This window comes from Poecile atricapillus, chromosome 1 (assembly GCF_030490865.1).
Source record: "Poecile atricapillus isolate bPoeAtr1 chromosome 1, bPoeAtr1.hap1, whole genome shotgun sequence".
NCBI classification, from domain to species: Eukaryota; Metazoa; Chordata; class Aves; order Passeriformes; family Paridae; genus Poecile; species Poecile atricapillus.
This window is the reverse complement of record NC_081249.1, coordinates 154,786,076-154,799,830: the sequence shown is the minus strand read 5'-3', so window position 1 is coordinate 154,799,830 and position 13,755 is coordinate 154,786,076. Positions and strand designations below refer to the sequence as shown.

General features: G+C 33.0%; 1 protein-coding gene across 2 annotated transcripts in view; it reads right to left on the bottom strand.

Annotated features, from left to right (window-relative positions):
* Window positions 1-270: 270 nt before the first annotated feature.
* ARHGAP5 (Rho GTPase activating protein 5) overlaps window positions 271-13,755 on the bottom strand; it is a 47,350-nt gene continuing 33,865 nt past the window's right edge. The window contains exons 5-8 of one of the 2 annotated variants that reach the window (XM_058839236.1): window positions 11,386-11,463; window positions 10,277-10,408; window positions 8,501-8,606; window positions 271-4,188 (exon numbers count right to left, since the gene is read on the bottom strand). In XM_058839236.1, coding sequence (XP_058695219.1) covers window positions 3,858-4,188; window positions 8,501-8,606; window positions 10,277-10,408; window positions 11,386-11,463 — 647 coding nt within the window. In that variant the 3' untranslated portion in view covers window positions 271-3,857. The remainder of the gene's footprint in view (window positions 4,189-8,500; window positions 8,607-10,276; window positions 10,409-11,385; window positions 11,464-13,755) is intronic. The other variant, XM_058839246.1, reaches the window with a different exon arrangement.

Genomic DNA, 13,755 nt, shown 5'->3' with positions numbered 1-13,755 from the left:
TTCTGCACCAGCCATATGACTCAAGGTGTTCTGAAAAAACTAAGTACAAACATAAACATGAGAACTACAATCACTACTACTATCAAAGCTGTGTTTATCCCATATCCTTAGCAGAATTATGACCAGTAATGTACAACTCTGATGACTTAAAGCTGACATTACAAGCCCAGTTTTTATTTCAGGTTTAAAAATTCCACAGGAAAAACAAACTTAGGAGACCCACGAGAGACAGCCTCCCACCCAAGAAAAACTTAAACACACACTGCACTCTTACTTTAGCAAGATTTACTGCTAAATTTCATTTCTGTGTCTGTGAAAGATAGGGTGCTTTTGCCTTTAAAAATTTAGCAGGCAACTAAACTGAACATTATACACAGTAAGCATCTTAGTATTTTATTCGTTGCATCTTTTATACAGAATAAGCTTCACTGATATTTAATTCACTGCAGTATTTTCTTGATGTAGCAATAAAAGATTACACTATAAACAAAGAACAAAATTTTTACTTGAAATTTTTTTTAAATGTGTGCAATTTTTGCAGTTGACAAACAGCATCACAATTACTGAAAAAAAAAAATGAAAGAAGCACAAACTACGGCCTGGTTTTTTGATCTCCAATTGATAATTTTTCTATGTTCATCATAAATATGGGAAGCTAAACTCCAGCAACTAAAAATAAACATACCTATAAATTCCTAGCAACCAGGATTCAAATAAAGGAGAAAACATATAATAACAACAAAGTTTCTTTTCATTTAAGTTGACATCTGCGATCTATTTACACTATATGAGTTTAAATTCCACAAGATCATGAAGGGTAAGGATTTTTGAAATAACCTGTTAAGCATTACTTAAAATGGCACTTTTGTAACTCAGGTCTGGGATTTCAGAATTGCTAAAACAGTGAAAGACAATACACTGCAGTATGTCTATACCATTATAACATAAAAAAAGAAACTACTCCATAAAGTGCCACTGAGATGGCTCAATCAAAGTAATATACATTTGTATCTTTATCAAGATAGATATTACAGTAAAAATGCTCACATTAAAAAATATAGTTATTATTGTTTGGATTTTCATTAAAACTAGAAGGGTCTACATGAGCCAAAGTATGAGGAATTTGGATATAATAACATGCTTCCTCATTTTATAGCACTAATAAAAATAATAATAGAGAAAGCTCTATTAAAAATCTTTAATAACCACAGTTTAATTTCCTAGTATATTTTAAAAACTTTACTATGTGGGTGTATGTGCATGCATGTCTGCATAAACACACAAACAGATAAAAGAACTCAAAGTGTATATATTACACATACACACATATCCACATTCCTGCATACAACACTTCCATAATGCAAACAGTATGCAGGGACTCTTCCATGTGACAACCAGATGCCACATGCCATGCTTTCTTATTTCTCTGTTTATCCAGTAAATGTAATAAACCTTTTGTATTTGGCTGAATGGAAGTGTTAAGATTTTCAAAAATAATGGTGATTTAGCCATTTAGCCACAACATCACACACAAAGAAATGGTACTGCAAATACTGCTGATCAAAAGCTCAACATGAAAGTTTGTCATGAAATGGAATGTAAATTATTCTAAAAATTAGTATCCAAAGATTAGTTAAATATTATGGCAAAAAACTTGGAATTTATAGAAAGTTTAAAATGTAATTCACATTACAAAGACTGGAGATATTTTATAGATGGAATTTTTAAATATGGATATGACTGGCATTTATTTTTAAGCTTACTTCTATTAGAAATAGACTTGATTCCTGTACAGGTGATGCTTTGTCTATGCCATATAAGTAGAAAAATAAATTCTTTAGCAACCTAGAAATAGTTTATAAAACTCCTGAAGTTTCATTTTCTTTGCTAAACATGCCAAGATTAGATTGAAAACTATAAATAAAAGCTGTATAGACAACAGGTAAAGTAGAACAAGTTAGGAATACTACAATTTACAGGACAGACTTTATTGTACTATTAGTTCCTGTGTGCTTTGCAATAGGAATAGGGTTGACTTTTCTTTTTTGTTTATGTTTTCTTAAAAAAGATAATTACTTGCAAGAATATAACACAATATCAAGATAATTTATAATATACATGTACTTCAAACAGCAGCCAGGTTTATGGTATTTTAGTAATCTAGAATGATAATCCAAGTCATTAGAAGTACAATACCTAGGACATAAGTGGGAAAGGAAAGTTTTATTTTGGGAAAATGGAGCAAATCAATCTCTTAATAAAAGCCTTAATTCTCAAAATCATCTATTTACTATAATACATACAAGACGATCTTAAATCTTGCTATAATGAAGATTACAACAGTGACCATCATAAAGCTTTTTTTTTTAAACTACACAAAACATTCTAGCAGCTGAATGAGCCAAAACTTTCTTTTTTGCAGACCTAAAAAGGTACATTTTGAGCATGAAAGAAAAAAAGCTGCTATGAAAGTCTCACAGGTAGTGTATATCTATGGTCTCCCCTTTGCTACAATTTGTAACCTTCTAATTTTTACCACTATCAAAATATTTAACCAAAGGATTTGTTTAAATTAAGCAGCATTCTTTTACAGCAAAATTGGTACCAATATAAAAGTAAAATAAATGAAAAAAAAAAAAAAAAGATAATTTAAAAATACGATGAAGAAAAAAAAAGTCATTTGAAATTTTAGTACAACATACCACAGGAAAAAAATATGAATACAAGTTTATGTGATTTTATATATACACACTCCAAAGAGGTTAATTGTCAGTACCCAAAGTATTTATTGCCATGTATTAGCAATGCATTTTTGTATATCTTTAGAGGGTCACATAAAAATAGATTTAAAGAATAGATTAATTGAAGTCCTAGATTAAAACATTGTTTGGTTTAGAGAATTTTACTACAACAAAAGTCATGTTTATGTATGAAAAGTTATATAACCTTATATGAAAATGTCATGAACTATTTTCTAAACACTACATGTATTCCCAAGTGGGAAAAATTAAAATATCTAAAATATATTAGATTAAGTTTACAAGACCATCAATGATCTTTTAAACATGCAGCTGTTTACAGAATTAACAGTTTTACAAAATGTTTAGTTCGGTAATGGAACATAAAGAAATAAGTAGGCAACATCAAAATTTTTGTACAATATTTGAAACTCACTTTTACAACAAGCATGTCCTTGGTATTGTGCTGTAAGAAATAATAAGCAAGTTCACCCACCCTTAAACTGTCCACAGGTTTACTTATAAGTAAAGATGGATGGTGAGGGATCGTAAAATTCTCAACAGTGCATTTTGCATTCTTCCATAAACCACCCTAAGCATAAAGTCACATAAGTAGCCAGGAGATTACAAAATAAACTATAGCTGGGCTTTAGTTGTTTACACAGAATGCTTGAATGTGAAGAAAATTGCCAAAAATAGCATGTTAAATAACAAAAACCAGCCATAAAGCAGGCTGTAAGCATTGAATGTTTCATAAATGTAATTTTTTTTAAATCATTTAATTTCTATAGAAAAATTTTATTCACAATATATTGTGACAAACCGTCACAGGAATGATATAGTGATTGCAATAAGGTATCATGCAGCAGCAGCTTTGTACTTTATAGCTATTTTTGCTTTTAAAAATTAAACCTCTCCAGTCATGCTTATCACACAGTTTTTATCTGCAGCGTGTACAAATGAGGAACACAGTACGGGATATAACAAAAAGATGTCCAATCAGCTGGATGGGAATTATTTTTCATAAATATGAAGTACATTACTGTATCCTGAAACATGCATGTCTATAGCTTGTCTCTACTGTCCACCAGCACCAGGCTGCCTGCAATCATCTTCTGGCTATATAATACCAAGAGGGTCTGCTGGTAGCTGCGACTGTATCAGCTGAGGCTGCAGCGGGGGTGGCAGCTGCAGGGGTACCATGGGTTCCACCATCTGCACCGGGTTGGAGGGCGGTGGCTGACAAGCCACTGGGTTGGGTGCTTCTATGATCTCCCCGTTGTAAAAGAAAAACTGACATTGTTGAATGAAGGTCTCTATAACTGATTGGTGGATTTTGGTGGTAGAAAGAAACTCTCTGTTTTCAAAATCGGGTCTCATCAAAGTAGGCCAGAAACAAATCGATAAGTTATCAGCAGTCATAAAGTTGGTCTTATATTGCTGACTAACCCTGAAATGAGAATGATATGCACAGAGTGAATTAAAAACAGTACGGGATCAACTAGAAATATTCTCAAAGCGCTCTAACTGTAGGCATTATTACTAAACAATCTTGAGATTTTTGCTCCTTTCCTCCAGCAATCCATTAAAACAATTGTCCTTGAATATTTTATGCGATTATGCAGAAGAAAATTTAGAAACCATGTCATTTCCAAATTTGGATAGTTACCTAATATAAATCTGATTAAGCTTTTAATCAAGAAAGATATTCAACATTCCACCAGCACTTTGAACGACAATAATAAACAAACTGAAACAGAGTCTTCACTTATTATCTACATTCATTATTGCATTACTATTACCAAACAAAAAAAACCTCCCAAGAATAACAAACCATCCTGTTACCAATTTATCATCTATAAGTAAATATCTATTCAGAAAAATAAAAATGCCTTTCCCAGCAATAGGCAAACTGGCATCATAATTTTATCTAGAAGTAATTACTGAAAGATACATGAAAAATCATGTGTTAATACATGTGATAAACACCTAAGATATGCATTCAGCTGGGAATATGCATTTTCTATATTACAGTAGATATTACAAAGGTAGCAGAGACACAATTGTCCTGTAGAAATAGACAGAAAATAAAACTTCAGAAATTTGTCAGTTACAATTTTGATGATTAACAAGAGCAGCCCACAAGAATTTCTGACAGCTGGCTGTAGTCCATAGATTCAAGAGCTGTGAAAGCCATAGTAAACACTAGAATTAACACTATAAGAAAATACTTCCAGTCATTTACAATGCATATATAATGGTAATGATAAAGCATAAAAAACAGTGTGAAGGTACACAAATACTGCCTCTTGATCTGTTTTGAGTAACTTTGGATACCATTTCTGAGTAGCAGTAAAATTCATAATCTCTTTGTTAAAAAATTACATTTAAAATTCATTTACAGGTCAAAGAATAAATATAAGCTACATTTTCCTTAGAATTATTATTAACATGCTGTACCCTCACAATCATTAGACTCAATAAATGAAGCAATGGGAACCTATGGCTAGAGGTGAGAAAAAAAAAGAAAGGCATTCCACCTTTTCCCCAACAACAGCTCACAACCAGATTAAACAAAATGAACAATCAACCACATTCCCTCCTGTGCTTCAACTTTACCTTTGTACTTTCTAAGAGTAAACAAAATCCTACCAAACCTGTATGTTGCTCTCCTCTCAAACTTGCTTTAACTACTTCAGAATCTTCAAAGTGCTCAGCAAATGCCCATTTACCTTCTTCTATGCTCACTCAAAATGAAAAGTGACGTGTCTCTCTTGATCCTGCCCACTTCCTCCACTGCCAAGTCTCAGGAATTTCAGACTGTAAACCCACCCTGATCGGACTTTAAAAGCTGTACACTGACTTCAGAAGCGTATCACGCCATTATTAGTCCTTATGTATGAATGGTCTTGATACCAAGGAATGTGTATAAAACACAACTACTATCAAAAAAGCCAATGTCAATCCAACACTATCCTGTTTTAAGAGCTCATTCTTACAGTTAATCAACACAATTACCTGAAATGCTCAGAAAGGTGCTTATAACACTAATGAAAAATTCATCTCACTGTTGCCATTTATTAAATTCTCATGGTTACTGGTCTCATACAATGTGGATAATACTTGTATCTTTTGTTTCAACAATCAGGTCCTGTGGTTGTGGACACACCAAAATATTATCAATCACCAATCATTACTAACTATACAATAGCACATATTTTACTGTAATGATTTAGGATGTAAAAACAAAGCATCTATAACATTAGCTTGTGATGAGAGCTCTTTCATCATGTAGAAGACTGCTTTACTTCATTAAATGAACAATTAATTTGGCAAACAACATTTCCATTTTAATTATATATCAGCATTAACTCACTATGAATTAATCTCTTAAAAATAAATACAGATTGACAAAAATTTAGCTAAAAGTTGCCTTTAAGATCCTGTACACAACTGTAACCACCTCTTTCTATATATGCAATTGCTTACATCTAAGCAGATTTCTTGTTGAATGGAATGCAACTACCTGACACTGCAAATGAGACAAAACATGACAGCCTTTCTTTAAGAAAAAGCAGTAAAGTTTGTTACCATCAACCCGCAATCACTTATCATTAATAGAGGACCAGACCAGAAAGCAAAGGCCAATGTACATCACTGATGTTCTCCAGTAAATTCAATGAATTAATATGTTTCATTTGTTTGTAGATATGCACACATTAGAATCTACTCAGGAATTTTTAAAATTATGTTTAGCTCTTTTACTTGCAGCAATCCAGGTACTTAACATTGTACATTCAGCTGTGCTTTACCAACAAGTGACCAGACAAAGACTTCTGACAGTTCCAAGACTGCCACTCTTCCACGAAAATATCTATCAGGTTAATTAAGAGTTAACATTTCAGATAACTAGTAACTGTGTCAAGACTGAGATCTTCAGTTGTACTTTAGATACTTGCAAGCGCATCTTGAAATTCTGTAATATGGGCATTTGTTCATTGATATGGTTTTATCTGTTTTAGAACTGAATTTGTATTGGACAAGAGTACAATGGAAAAATTGTTCCATTTCCCTGAGAAGGAAAATGGACAACTTTATAAAAGTTAAACAAGTTGCATATGTGATAGAGAGAAGTGCAAAAGCAGGCACTTAAATCCCAGAATCTTACACATTCTATGAGAAGTGTAAAAATAGAGAGTACCTACATTCTCCCTGATGACTAAGTAGGAAAGTTAAAGGTTCTTATTTCTACCCCTGTACTACAAAGCTCAGTTAGATCATTACAAATACCTGCAGAAACAGAAACACACGGACAGTAGTCCAGAACAATTAAATATCATGTAAAGGTTGCATATGTGTCTATACACAAAACTGTCTGGCTCAAAAGTAACACTGCACAGAGAGAGACAAGAAAGTCCTGACGGACAACAAACTGAGCAGAAGTCAGCCAGGTGGCAAAGGCAGCCAACAGCACCCTAGGCTGCATTAGGAGCCTGCCAGCAGGTTTCGGGAGCTGATCTTTCCCCTCTAGCCAGCACTGCAAAGGTCATATCTAGAGTCTGGGATCCAGCTCTGGACTCTCCAGCACAACAGACATATGAACACACTGGAGTGAGCCCAATGAAGGGACATTAGGAAGAAGATTATTAAGAGATCAAAGGTCCCTCAGATGAGAAAAAGCTGAGAATGTAAAGATTGCTTAGCCTAGAAAATCTCAAAGTCTTATCACTGGTTTTAAATATCTGATAGGAGGGTGTGAAGAAGATGAATTGAGACTCTTCTGAGTGGTGTTCAGTGACAAGACAAAAGGCAACAGGCACAAACACCCACAGGAAAGTCTCTTAGCATAAGAAAACACTTTTTACTGTGAGGGTGACTGAGCACTGAAACAGGCTGTTCTGAGACTGGAGTCTCACTTCTTGGAGATACTGATAACCTAACTAGACACCATCCTGGGCCGTCTGTTGTAATTGACTGTCAAAGCAATGGGGTTGAACAAAACAATCTCCAAAGATCCCTTATAACCTCAACAATAATACAGTTAATCTCATTCTATGGATTTCAGAGAATAATTTCATTTTAGCTGAATAAGAAGCACGAGTAAGTTGGTCTTTTTCGGCTTTTTATGACAATATTGTACACGTAAAGGCTCAAGATCATGATGTGATATCTATTAGCACTATTTTAGTAATATGGAAATAACTTTTAAATATAAAAACATTAAATTTCCATGCAAGAGGCAAAATTTAAGAAGAAAGTGTAACCAATTTACTGTTACTTAGAGCTTTGTTTTACATTTTACTATTGAGCACAGGATTTGGGCTCTATATTCTATATATACATTTTGATTGAAGCTAGCCCTGTTTTGGCAGGAGGGGGGAAGGGGGAGAGAGGGAAGATGATGTTTAGGCCAAATGATTCAAATTCCTTAAAACCTAGATTAGTCTATAATTTTAATAGCTATTATTTCCTGGGGGGAGGATCTGTAATAGTTATAATTAGGTGCATAGTTAATATTAATTAGGTGAAGTTATTCTTCCAAGCTTTTGTTATGTACAACATTCTTATAACTTTATAGTAGCAATGATGCCAGATAAATATATGTCAATAATATGTGAGAAACAAATCTCTAAGGCTTTATTAATCAACTGTAACTCCTAATTTCTTTTTTCACATTTTCAATTCTAGTAGATAATTCATTGTTAAAAACACAATCTTTTTTGCAACTATTACAACTTAAATAAAATTGAAAAATACTAAACCTGTTTAGATGTGTTATTATGTATCTGAAGACATCATAGTTCACTGGATGGAATTTCTTCACAATCTCTTTTAACTCGTGTAGCCGTTCTGTCTTATCCATGATTTCTATAGAAATAAGTGACATTTTCTGACACATCTAGAAAGACATACTGAATAAAGTGTTGCTAAGTCTTTTTCCTAGTATAATGGTATAGGTAAGATACCCACAGAGAAATATCAAGTGAGAAAATATTTAATAAAATTCCTATTTTCACAGAGTAACTTTTTTATTACAGAGTTTGTCCTGGTTATTCTAAGCACATGAAGTACACCCACTGCAAGTTTAACTCAGCACAAAAATATTTTTCTGAATTTAAGTAGAATTGTCTGTGTTCAGCAAATAATTACTTGACTAGCTTACTGTTAACCTGTAGAATAACAATGTGACAGGGTCATTTCCTGTTGGAGTTCTCTCTACTTGCAAAATGTTATGACAGAAAGACATTCACATGAGCCTAGAATACTCTTAAACTTCACTGTTATTCAAATAATAAAAAAATCACGAATAGGGCTAGTGCAGCTATTTTAAATATGCTGCGTAAAGAGGTACAAGGATTCTTCACAGGCCCAAAGGGCATTCATTGTTCATGCTTCAAACAGGAAATAATCAACATGTAGGAAAGGAATAGAAAATAGAGTAACAATTTTATTTAAAAAAACCCAGCAACTAATGCTGTGGGGATCCATATATTCTGCAGAATACACTTCTAATCAATGATGATTCATACCATAAAAAGGAATACAAGTTCCTCACTATTACTTGACTGCATTGCTAAAAACAACTTTGATCTACTATAATATCATAGAAAAAAATGTTAAATACAGTCCAGAATATCCCAAATATAAATTTAAAGCAGTATTAATGGCATTTTAAAACACTAATTATACTTATATTCTAAGCTATTTTAAGTTTTGACTGGAATTTAACTGTTATACTTTTAAGAAAAAATAAAACCAAAGTAACTACATTAAACAAGTAACATGCCTTAAAAAGTACAGGAAAAATACTAGAAATAGCTATTTACAGATATAATCAGAAAATACAAAAATTTCTAATGGCTATATATTAATCAAGTCCAGGCCCAAGCCTTAGGCTTACACTAATGCTTCCATGTTTTGAGCAAAATATACTTTGGAATACTGTACGTCACAGTCGTACTCTGTAAAAAGTGCGGTGGTCGCTCTGTGGAACAGCTTGCTGCCAATACGAGACACTCATTTAAAAAAAGACAGGAATACTATGAAATAGTATTATAGTATAGTAGATGAGAGTACTAACTCTTCATCTTAGAAGAGTTCAAAAAGAACTTGAAAAAAAACTAAGAATTAGAGAATTACCATAATATCCCATAGATGTGTCTGATTTTTAAAGTCTACTTTGAATGTAAGACTTCATAAATTCAAGGGGGTTTTCCTATTAACAACTGCAAAGCTGCTCCATGAGCTTTCATAATTTTTATCACTTAAAAAATGGAAATAAGTAGCTGTCTCCCAATTGAATTTTCTAGGAAAAGGAGAAATAAGCTACAAACTTATTTTGAAAAATAAATGTATTACATTCATCTCATCATATATAGTTGTTCTAATTTTAAAGGATATTAAAAATATATAAGTGTCTAAGGAATTAAAAAAATATCCAGTGAAGATAGTCCTTTCAACTTACAATGAAGTAAAAATAGAAATAAGGACAATGGAAATAACACAGTTAAATCAAGAAAATGTTGCTTGTTACTTACTTGATGTTTCTAACAACTCTTGATGCAATGAGTAAGGAACTAATGGATCTGGCAGATCTGCAAAAAAAGCTTTCAGAGCCCCAGCCACAGCATTCACTGTTACTCCCATTGATTCTAGACTGATATTATGATCTGAAAAACAAAATTTTAAAAGTAGTAGTTTAAGTAAAACCTACTGTTATCATTCCTTATAATAATTTATGAAAACAAGAATTTATTCAAAACACTGTTAACTAAAATTTTGCCAAATGATTATTAAATAAGGAAGGAAAAGGTGAACTTATTGATAACCTATCACACCAACCTACAAGAAATCAAATATAAGAAAATCTGACAGTATTTAAAAACAGTAGAAAATCAGAAAAATAAAGTTGTCTAATTCTCCATGAAGTTTTGAATGATTTTGTATTTGTCATTAACTGGCTTCTGATTAACCAATTTTGCCTAGTAAGAAGTTATAAATTCTATTTCCCAAAATGCTGCTGAACAGGAAAGCAAGGCATAATAAAGAAATAGCACTTCTACTTTCTTTAACATCTAGAAGACATTTTACTCTTTTTCACAGACTCAACTTCATTATTAACATACAAGAATTTTCAATAAATGTTTTCATTTTAAAATATAAACGCATCAAAGTGAGCAGCTTAAACTACCAATCACATTTCATTACATTCTACAATGACAAAAAAATTTATGTTAGAAATTATTCAGACTTCATTGTTAATGCGTATTATTCAAGAAAGTTTTTATTAAAGTATCAAGAATTACTATTTGTGGGGCATAAGAAGAAGAAGGGAATGCCTTAATGCCTAGGACTGATGAACTGTTAACACAAGGAGCAGCTAAAACTGCACTTAAACTCTTTCAAACCTTCAAATGCCACTTAGATAATATTATAAGAGTGGTTAAGCCAGCTGCAACAAGATTCCCCTCTCACCCTTGGAGCTTCACTGGTAATAACCTGGACTATACCAAAACAACCCACCAGAGCACTAAGGACACAGTGCTATGGAAGTTGGTTTGAAAGTGCAATCCTTTTATATTGCACTGTGATAAATCTACAGAGAATCCATGTTGTATTTTGGCTTTAAATAACAAAATCTAATTACCTTGATCAAACTGTTTTTGAATGTTGTCTTGATCTGTTTTATTCCCACTAACACGGTACAGGCCTTCAGTACATAATCCTTAGAAGAGGAGGAAAAATAAGTATTAAAAAACAAGCTTATATACTATAAAGCAAAGCAGAACCAGTTATAACTACTAATTCAGAAATGAAAACTAGGAATACATTTCTTAAGTGCCTAAAAAGTTAACACATTAACCATTACAACAATATAGGACTAGCAAAACACAAAATGTCAGTTGTCTATTGAGTCCACTATTCCATTTAACATCAATCAGAGGAAATGACATTGTAGGATAACAAGACTCTGAGGCAGATATTTGTTGAATAATTCTCTTACTGATTTCTATTAAGACTGTTGTGATTTTTAATAATCAAAAACCTAAATTCTGTGGTACCCACATTTATGTTTTTAAAAACTGTCTTCACAGTTTGGGCTTAACTTATTATGGCAAACAACAACACACTAAAAATACTCTGCAGGGAAAAAAAAAACCAACAAAACAAGCATTTGTAATAACAGAATCCTCATCTTTTTATTTCACTGTGTAACACAATTCTGTATATGATAATAACTTAATCTTTAACAATTTATATTTTATAATCTTTGAATCCATTTCTCCTCACTTCTTACCTATAGTATATTATCACATCATTTACAAGTCTTTCTTTAAGGGATGGGGGAAAAGGGAGAAAAAAGGTGTTAGGAAGCAACATTCCTCAAGCTTCTCATTATTACTTTGTTTTACCACGTTACAGTCATCGTAATTCCATCAGCATTTCAAGGCGAACGTTGAACAGTACACCTTAATTATCACATACACGCACTTGCACACTCCATTCCAGTGATCATGCTTCCTACCACTCTGCTATCATTTTCTGCCCACAGCTACTCATTGAATGAAAAGTCCATCCTAATAATCACACCATTACCCAAGGTATTTTCCGTCTTTAATTTAGAACCTATTAAGGAATATAAACAATTTATAGATCCTTAATTCTTCAAGTTACCTTTATGGGTGCAAAATTATCTATATATTAGATGTCTGTAACACTACATGGGTTTATTAAAAATTTCCAGGTTTCACAGCTTGATGAAATCTCTTGGCCTTTTGCCATCATAGGTCAATAACTGAATGTATTTTAGATCATCATATCAATACTTAACTGCTCTGTCACACTATTATCCACCAAATGTGTCCTTTAAGTTACCAAGAAACATTAAGAATCCTATTACAGCGTTCAAAGCACAGAAAGCACTTGACTGGTTCAGAAGGATTATTTCCTTCTTAATGTCTCAACAACAAAACATGTCTCTTTACTGGCTGCATCAAGGATATTTTAATAAGCATTTCTTCAATAAATTTTCATGTCCATCATTTAGCTTTCCAATTCCATAGCCAAGAGTTTTCCTCTTGTAAATATACACCTGAACAGTCCCTTCAAAAAAACCTGAGCCTTGTCCACTGTTATCGCTGAACACCACAAGGAGGTAAAATTTGGTGGGCACAGGGCAAAAAGCGGTTTCAATGATTCAGTGATTTCCACACCTTGAAAGGAGTTTCAAACCTGCCTTCAAAAAAAATACCCCAAATGTGTTACATGTGATCACAGCCAGAAACACTTTATATTCCTCTTCCAGAAGCTGTAAATAAATACAAAAGACCACTGGTAGATAAGAACAAGCTAGATCAAGATTCTCTTTGTCTAGTATGAGAGAATTCTCTGCTGGAGACCCTACAGCCCCAGGATAGTCTTTGTTTTATCCAATTACTATTCAATGTCTTTCTGCACAAAGGAAACTGCATGTGCTGCTACAGCAGTTTCTGAGAAGTCTTACCCAGTCACTGTTTAGTAGGAGTGTATAAACCTTGAATACTTGAACTGGCTGCTCTGGAGACATATGCTCTAGTGTGGTATCTACGCTACAGCTCTAAGAAACAAAGAAAGACAACTTATAGTACTTCTGAAAATTTCCAGGTTAAAGAAGGAAATGCCTAATTAATTTAGGCATCTTCAAGAAATAGTGAAGTGCTGCACTTCTGTATTAGGCTAACTAAATTTGTCTCCTGAATTCCTCAACAAAATTTTTCTTGTTTGTGTATATTCTAGAAAGTCATGCTTCATGATACGGCCAATTGTCATTACACTTTCTCTAAGGCACAGAAGGAGACAAGTTTAATCTGTTTGTGAGTATACAAACAGCTAGAAGTCTGCAAGAATTCTTTATGTAATGCTCCAATTCTCTGTTGCTTTTTCTTATGCAACCAGGTCTCTCTGATGCTTCTTACATCAAGACCTTCTATCAAATATCAGACACTGTAGTTCACTACAGTACCTGTGGTTCACTAGT